The sequence below is a fragment of the Coturnix japonica genome, chromosome 16, assembly GCF_054131305.1.
Source record: "Coturnix japonica strain WE chromosome 16, WE-NBRP24, whole genome shotgun sequence".
Lineage (NCBI taxonomy): Eukaryota > Metazoa > Chordata > Aves > Galliformes > Phasianidae > Coturnix > Coturnix japonica.
The window spans coordinates 6,856,754-6,865,414 of NC_140678.1; the positions used below are offsets into that span (position 1 = coordinate 6,856,754).

The 8,661-nt window shown below is 55.0% G+C and overlaps 1 protein-coding gene across 1 annotated transcript; it reads left to right on the forward strand.

Annotated features, from left to right (window-relative positions):
- The first annotated feature begins 1,209 nt into the window (after window positions 1-1,209).
- On the forward strand, window positions 1,210-2,775 carry LOC146758227 (uncharacterized). The gene is made up of 2 exons (XM_085517258.1): window positions 1,210-1,290; window positions 1,580-2,775. Exons 1-2 carry the CDS (start codon window positions 1,232-1,234, stop codon window positions 1,932-1,934), a joined length of 414 nt encoding a protein of 137 aa, XP_085373384.1. The 5' UTR covers window positions 1,210-1,231; the 3' UTR covers window positions 1,935-2,775.
- The last annotated feature ends 5,886 nt before the right edge of the window (window positions 2,776-8,661 follow it).

The following is an 8,661-nucleotide window of genomic DNA, read 5'->3' on the forward strand; positions in this document are numbered from 1 at the left end:
TGCTGAGTGCCAGCCAACTGCCCACCTGGCTTCTCTGCAGCTTTGCAACTTTTGACCCAGGTCTGAGTGCCATGTCATCACCTGAGCCCCTTCCAGTCACTGCAGGTCCCTAAGGAAGAGAGAAATTACAGCATACCATGTCATGAGATTTTACTTCCTTTGAGAGATGCCAGCTCACAGTCCTAATGTCAGCCAGGCGCGTCTGCAGGTGTGAGTGAGAATGCACACCTGTGTGTGTGTGCCCTGCCCTCGCACAATGCCCTGGTCCCATTCAGTGATGCCGTTATGCGTTTAGGTAAGCTGCAGTGTGTGGTGAAAAGTTCTCATTCTTTGGTTGCAAAAGTGCCTCCAGGGAAGGCCGTGCTAAATCCTTAGTTGTGCTGGAACCCCACAGGCATCCCAGGGGTGGCTGTTGTCGTTACTGACTTCACTGAAAAGACCGTTCAGTTTAATACCTTGTTTGTCTGAAAGTTATCTTAATGCTTTCTGTTTAGGTCCTGAGAAACAGAAAGAGGCCCTGGAAACAGGAAAATATCTGCAGACACTGCCCCCTCTGCTAATGAAAATCATGAAGGACAAAGCACGTGGTAGGTGTATTTCCGTCTGTTCCCTGAAAGGCTTGTGAAACTGAATTTCTAGAAATACATGTGGAGAAACTGCACCATCTTCCTGATGAGAAGCAGTTACTTACAGTCCCACTCCCTTACCTCCTTTCTAAAGAGACAGGTGGAGCACCTATGCGCTGGCTTGCATTTTGGAACGGCAGAGTTCGCACACTGACTGTCCCCCTGAGAGTAATAGAGGCCATGCACACAACAACTGTCACTCCAGGTAAGGGCCGCTCATAGAGCTCCGTGGCCGTGGTTAGAGGTTGCTCCCCTCCCACTGCAGCCAGTTCCCAGGGACTTAGGAACTTTGTCCTTTTGGGAACTAGGCCACCAGAACCACATTCAGCAGATAAGGAGAGGAAACAGGACCCTCCATAGTACCTCCTGTGCACAGACCCTGCATTCCAGAGCTTGCTGTGCTTCCCCTGAGCCACCAGGCACAACAGCAGCCCGGAGCGGGATCCTTCCTGTGGTTGTTCTTGTCCACGTCACTCAAAGCAGCAGCTGGTGAAACAGATCCACATTGTTTTTCCAGGTGCGGATGGTGAGGAACACGCAAATGCCGCAGACAATAATTTTATCGAGAAGTACTGCCTGGATTTGGTGTGGCTATCTTCGTTACCATGCTGATGGCAATGTTTTCGTGCTATCGTCTTGTCCGACAACGGAGGCAGATAAACCAGTGAGTTCTTGTTCACCCCCAACCCCATCCTGCCCCCTCTCTTTACTATAGGGATCCTGTGAGCAAGGAGGCATTTCTAGTTAAAGCAGCATAGAGAAGCCAGTTAGTTGTTGCCTAACACTGTCTGAGATTGACACTGTCAGACATTTAACTGGCCTCGCCATTCCTGCTGCATGTTCTTACTGCTGGGCCTGAGACAGGCCCGGAGCTGAGAGTGACTCTATCATGCACTGTGAGGAAGGAGAGCAGGGGGTTCTCCTGTGCCCTCAGCACGTTTCTCTCCCTGCAGGCGCCTTGCTGAAGATGCTGCAGTCCAGCATATTGCCCGCAGCAACCTCACGCTTGGACAAACAGCTTGCTCGCCTCAGTGCGCCGCACAGAAAAGACGTGGCACAAACAACCGGTGCCTGTGCAGTGACAATCTGCCCACCAGCCGCAGAGCACCACCAGAGCGGCCCCTGCCAGGCCTGATGGCTGTCGGGCTCAGCTGCTCCCAGTGCAGCCCCCGTAGCCCACCAGCCCAGGCTCCGTGGCCCCTGGGAAGTACATCAGGCCCAGTGGCCCCTATCCACCTTGGGCATCAACACCTCTTTCAGGGGACAGGAGGGACCCACCTGGTTTGGAAGCTTGCAGTCATCGGCTAGCACCCAAACAGCAGCACCCTGGCATCAACACCACCCTCCCGTCCCCCACCACCATCCTTCAGGGGTTGGCAGTGGCTCCCTCAAAGTGTCACCCGCAGGCAGCCACTGCCTCAGGGAAGCTTGAGAGGCCTGTCAGCCTCCAGCACCATCTCTGCCCTCACCCTCCCCTCCACCATCCATCAGGGGATGGAAGCGACCCCAGCAGAGTATAGACCTGGGGACATCATCCAACAGACGGACGACCATTGCCTGGGGGAAGCCAACTGGCCCAGCAGCCCCCTGTCCCCCCCAGGAACTGTCACCAACTTTCCTTCACCATCCTTCAGGAGGTTGGAGCAGCCCCCACAGGGTGGCAGTTTGAGGGCATCATCCGACACCCAGAAAACCACAGCCAGGGGAAAGCATACCAGGCCCCACAGCTCCCAGCCCCCACAGCACCAACTCTGCCCTCCCGCTCCTCTCCTCCATCCTTCAGGATGTGGGAGTGGCCCCCCCCCACAGGGTCGGCATGGGGGCAACACCTGTAAAACCTCTGCCTGGAAAAAGTATGACAGGCCCAGCAGCCCCAAGATCCCCCCAGCACCACCTCTCTCTTCATGCTCCTCTCCACCATTGGTCAGGGGGTGGGAGCATCATCACTGGTCAACACAACAGGGGCTTCTTTCTTTAACATCCTTATTACACCTTCCGAACTGAGTATACCTTTTCTACAAAAATTCTCAGCACCACAGATGATCATATTCAAAACATCTATAACTATATGGAATATAGATATTGTAAATTAATTCAATAAAGTTCAACAACAAAACAAAATAACCAAGAAGCTGCTTCCTTCAAAAGGCAGAGTATTCTGACGAGGAGAAAACAGCAATACTAACATCACGTCACAGCGTTGCCATCAGGGCTCAAGCTAAGGCAGCCAGCTGACCAGGGCAGAACTTGTGTTAGATGCTGCTCAGTGACAACACCCAGAATGAAGTAGCAAGGATGTGAAGTGTAGGAGACTACTTGCGCTTATCACATTCTGTCTGCTGTAACAGCACTACTCAAAGATTTCTAATCGGGCCAAGATCTTTGTGAAGCAGCAGTTTGTTCATTACTGCCATCATGGCCGCACACCCCTACTGACTGTTGGGCAGGGCTGCAGTGGAGAACGCCCTCCACACGCAGTCCTGGGCAGGCAAGGGCTGTCGGTGCACAGTGCCACACGCTCCTTGCCATCTGCACACACGTGGGCTGGCTTTGCACTGCCAGGCACATCGTCTCGCCTGGGCACTGCAGGTCCTCGCTTGGTGGTATGCAGAGACAGCGGGGCCAACAGATGAAGTTATCTGTGTTGTGTGCAATACTTGTATGACTTGGGAGCTGACAATCCTTGTGGTTCTCTGTCCTGCTCCAATTTATAGGAAGGAGAGGAGGTCCATACGTGTATGCCTGAGCATGGTTCAAATGTTGGAGGACGGACGCTATTACGATTTAGGGTGATTAGGAAGGGAAGGCGGGCAATAGAAAAGAAAGGAAAAAGAATCAAGGAGTTTTTATAGGAAGCAAGAGGGAGAGAGAGTCGCCACCATGGATCTGACGTGTTTAGTAGTTCAGTCATTGATCTTCAGTAGTGGTGGGTCATCAGGAGTTGTTGTTCCGCTGACGATGACTGTGACCACGGCAACAGTTTCCAATGATAGTATAAACTTACAAATAAGTCCAACGTGGTTCAGTCAGCTCTCCTTGGTGTGACAGCTCAAATCCAAAATGGTTGAGTCAGCTCTCCTTGGAATGGCAGCTTCTGGCTCTGGGAACTCATCTGGACCTTGCCAGCAGACAAGAGGGAGCAGGGATGCCCACCTGCTTCTTGTTCTTCACAGGACACGATGGTATCATTCCCCAGTTTTCCCATACCAAGCTGGAGCCAGATCTTCTGCCAGTAAACACTTCTGAGCACCCTCTTCTGGAGGTGAACAGCTCTGGAGGAAGGTGCTTTCAAATGTCCACAAAGTGATGTTGATTGTCACACAGTAGCACCCATCACTTGCCTCCTCCATAAATCAGTTACAGTCTTGTTGGTGAACCTGAAGACAAAAGGTCAGCGCGCTGGGACAAACAGCCACACACCAGTATCACAGAGTCACAGAATGACCCAGGTTGGAAGGGACCTCATGGATCATGAAGAACAAACCCCCCTGCCTGGCAGGGCCACCAAACATACACCTTTACTAGATCAGGTTGCCCAGGGCCCTGTCCAACCTGGCCCTGAACACCTCCAAGGACGGGGCATCCACAACCTCCCTGGGCAGCCTGTTCCAGGGCCTAACCACTCTCCTAGTAAACAACTTTCCCTCTAACATCCAACCTAAATCTTCCCTCTTTCAACTTAAATCAGTTTCCCCTTGTCCTGCTATTACCAGCCCCCTCCTCATCCTATGTGGAACACCAGTGCCAGCAGTGCGGCCGCCATTTTAGAACCCTCTCCACATCACCTTGGTCACCGCTGCTGCGCGCAACGCACTCGCCTCTGACAGCTGTGGCAGTTAGCAGCCATGTCGGCAGCTAAGAGGGCTAGGGTAGAAGTTTTCCCTGTTTCAGGCGGGAGGATGGAGCTGGGGGCCCTAGGAGTGAGAAGGAGGATGGGGCCCGCCATGACCACCAGGCAGAGGAGCCCCCCTGCAAAGGGGCACATGTGGGTCAGATCTATGAGGCAGGGGCTGAGGTGGGTCAGATCTATGGGGCAGCAGCTGCTGTGGGGTAGTTGTGGGTCAGATCTATGGGGCAGGATCTGCTCTGGGGCACATGTGGGTGAGATCTATGGGGCAGGAGCTGCTGTGGGGTAGATTTGGTCAGATCTATGGGGCAGGAGTAGCTGTGGGGGTGCTGTGGGTCAGATCTGTGGGACAGGAGCTGCTGTGTGGCTCATGTGGTTGAGATCTATGGGGCAGGAGCTGCTGTGGGGAAGACGTGGGTCAGATCTATGGGGCAGGAGCTGCTGTGGGGGTGCTGTGTGTCAGATCTATGGGGCAGGAGCTGCTGTGGGTCTGATGGGGGCTAGATCTATGGGGCAGGAGCTGCTGTGGGGGTGATGTGTGTCAGATCTATGGGGCAGGAGATGCTATGGCGCTGATGTTGGTAAGATATATGGGGCAGGAGCTGCTGTGGGGTAGATGTGGGTCTGATCTATGGGGCAGGAGCTGTTGTGGGTCCGATGAGGGTCAGATCTATGGGGCGGGAGCTGCTGTGTGGCTGATGTGAGTCTGATCTATGGAGCAGGAGCTTCTTTGGGGATGATGTGGGTCAGATCTATGGGGCGGGAGCTGTTCTGGGGCAGATGTGGGTGAGATCTATGTGGCAGGAGCAGCTGTCAGTCAGATCTATGGGGTTGGAGCTCCTAAGGGGCAGATGTGGGTCGGATCTATGGGGCAGGAGCTGCTGTGGGGCTGGTGTTGGTCAGATCTGTGGGGCGGGAGCTTCTGTTTTGCTGCTGAGGGTCAGATCTATGGGGCAGGAGCTGCTGTGGGGCCTATGTGGGTCAGATCTGCGGGACAGGAGCTGCTGTGGAGCTCATGTTGTTGAGATTTATGGGGCAGGCGTTGCTGTGGATCTGATATGGGTCAGATATATGGGGCATAAGCAGCTTTGGGGCAGATGTGGGTCAGATCTATGGGGCAGGAGCTGCAGTGGGGCAGATGTGAGTCAGATCTATGGTGCAGGAGCTGCTGTGGGGTAGATCTATGGGGCAGGAGCTGTTGTGAGGCTGATGATGGTCTGATCTATAAGGCAGGAGCTGCTGTGGGGCGCATGTGGGTCAGATGTATGGGGCAGGAGCTGCTGTGTGGCTGATGTGGGTCAGATCTATGGGTCAGCAGCTGCTGTGGGTCTGATGTGGGTCAGATCTATGGGGCAGGAGCTGCTGTGGGGCAGATGTGGGTCAGATCTATGGGGCAGGAGCTGCTGTGGGGCTGATGATGGTCTGATCTATAAGGCAGGAGCTGCTGTGGGGTAGATCTATGGGGCAGGAGCTGTTGTGAGGCTGATGCGGGTCAGATCTATGGGGCAGGAGCTGCTGTGGGGCTGGTGTGGGTCAGATCAATGGGGCAGGAGCTGCTCTGGGGCACATGTTGGTCAGATCTATGGGGCAGGAGCTGCTGTGGGTCAGATCTACTGGGCAGGGGTTGCTGTGGGGCAGATGTGGGTCAGATCTATGGGGCAGGAGCTCCTGTGGGGCACATGTATATCAAATCTTTGGGGCAGGAGCAGTTGTGGGGATGATGTGTGTCAGATCTATGGAACAGGTGCTGCTGTGGGTTTATGTGGGTCAGATCAATGGGGCAGGTGCCGCTGTGTGGCTGATCTACGGGACAGGAGCTGCTGTGTGGCTGATGAGGTTCAAATCTACGGGACAGGAGCTGCTGTGGGGCTCAGGGGGGACAGATCTATGAGGCAGGAGCTGCTGTGGGTCTGATCTATGGGTCAGGAGCTGCTGTGGGGCTGATGAGGGTCAGATCTATGGGGAGGAATCTGCGGTGGGGCTGATGTGGGTCTGATCTATGGGGCAGGAGCTGCTGTGGGTCAGATCTATGGGGCAGGATCTGCAGTGGGGCTGATGTGGGTCTGATCTATAGGGCAGGAGCTGCTGTGGGTCAGATCTATGGGGCAGGATCTGCTGTGGGTCATATGAGGGTCAGATCTATGAGTTAGGAGCTGCTGTGGGTCAGATCTATGGGGCAGGAGCTGCTAAGGGGCACATGTTGGTCAGATCTATGAGGCTGGGGCTGAGGTGGGTCATATCTATGGGGCAGGAGCTGCTGTGGGGCTGATGTGTGTCAGATGTACAGAACAGGTGCTGCTGTGGGGCTTATGTGGGTCAGATTGATAGGGAAGGAGCTGCTGTGGGGCAGGTGTGTGTCATATCTATGGGGCAGGAGCTGCTGTGAGGCAGGTGTGTGTCAGATCTATGGGGCAGGAGCTGCTGTGGGGCAGATGTGTGTCAGATCTATGGGGCAGGAGCTGCTGTGGGGCAGGTGTGTGTCAGATCTATGGGGCAGGAGCTGCTGTGGGGCAGGTGTGTGTCATATCAATGGGGCAGGAGCTGCTGTGGGGCAGGTGTGTGTCAGATCTATGGGGCAGGATCTGCTGTGGGGCTGGTGTGGGTCAGATCTATGGGGCAGGAGCTGGTGAGGGGCTGATGTGGGTCAGATCTATGGGGCAGGAGCTGCTGTGGGGCAGATGTGGGTCTGATCTATGGGGCAGGAGCTGCAGTGGGGCAGATGTGGGTCAGATCTATGGGGCAGGAGCTGCTGTGGGGGCTATGTGGGTAAGATCTGTGGGACAGGAGCTTCTGTGGGGCTCATGTGGTTGAGATCTATGGGGCAGGCGTTGCTGTGGTGCTGATGTGGGTCAGATATATGGGGCAGGAACTGCTGTGGTGCTGATGTGGGTCAGATATATGTGGCAGAAGCTGCTGTGGGGCAGATGTGGGTCTGATCTATGAGGCAGGAGCTGCAGTGGGGCAGATGTGAGTCAGATCAATGGGGCAGGAGCTGCTGTGGGGATGATGAGGGTCAGATCTATGGGGCAGGATCTGCTGTGGGGAAGATCTATGGGGCAGGATCTGTTGTGAGGCTGATGATGGTCTGATATATAAGGCAGGAGCTGCTGTGGGGCGCATGTGGGTCAGATGTATGGGGCAGGAGCTGCTGTGGGGCTGATGCGGGTCAGATCTATGGGGCAGGAGCTGCTGTGGGGCTGATGAGGGTCAGATCTATGGGGCAGGATCTGCGGTGGGGTGATGTGGGTCTGATCTATGGGGCAGGAGCTGCTGTGGGTCAGATCTATGGGGCAGGATCTGCTGTGGGTCATATGAGGGTCAGATCTATGAGTTAGGAGCTGCTGTGGGTCAGATCTTTGGGGAAGGAGCTGCTAAGGGGCACATGTTGGTCAGATCTATGAGGCAAGGGCTGAGGTGGGTCATATCTATGGGGCAGGAGCTCATGTGGGGCTGATGTGTGTCAGATCTACGGAACAGGTGCTGCTGTGGGGCTTATGTGGGTCAGATCGATAGGGAAGGAGCTGCTGTGGGGCAGGTGTGTGTCATATCTATGGGGCAGGAGCTGCTGTGGGGCAGGTGTGTGTCAGATCTATGGGGCAGGAGCTGCTGTGGGGCAGATGTGTGTCAGATCAATGGGGCAGGAGCTGCTGTGGGGATGATGAGGGTCAGATCTATGGGGAAGGAGCTGTTGTGAGGCTGATGATGGTCTGATCTATAAGGCAGGAGCTTCTGTGGGGCGCATTTGGGTGAGATGTATTGGGCAGGAGCTGCTGTGGGGCACATCTGGGTCAGATGTATGGGGAAGGAGCTGCTGTGTGGCTGATGTGGGTCAGATCTATGGGGCAGGAGCTGCTGTGGTGCTGATGTTGTTCTGATCTATGAGACAGGAGCTGCTGTGGGGCAGATGTGGGTCAGATTTTTAGGGCAGAAGGCTCTGTGGGGCTGATGTGGGTCAGATCGATGGGGCAGAAGATGCTGTGTGGCTGATGGGCGTCAGATCTATGGGGCAGAAGATGGTGTGGGGCTAATGTGGGTCAGATCTATGGTGTAGGAGCTGCTGTGGGGCACATGTTGGTCAGATCTATGGGGCAGGAGCTGCTGTGGGGCAGATGTGGGTCAGATCTATGTGGCAGGAGCTGCTGTGGGGCAGATCTCTTGGACAGGAGCTGCTCTGGGGCACATTTTGGT

Excerpts from the sequence above, each read along its gene's own strand:
- LOC146758227 (XM_085517258.1), top strand. The coding sequence starts at position 1,232 with ATGCTGATGGCAATGTTTTCGTGCTATCGTCTTGTCCGACAACGGAGG. Across the intron at positions 1,291-1,579 it reads CAACGGAGGCAGATAAACCA|GCGCCTTGCTGAAGATGCTG; the intron begins GTGAGTTCTTGT and ends CTCTCCCTGCAG.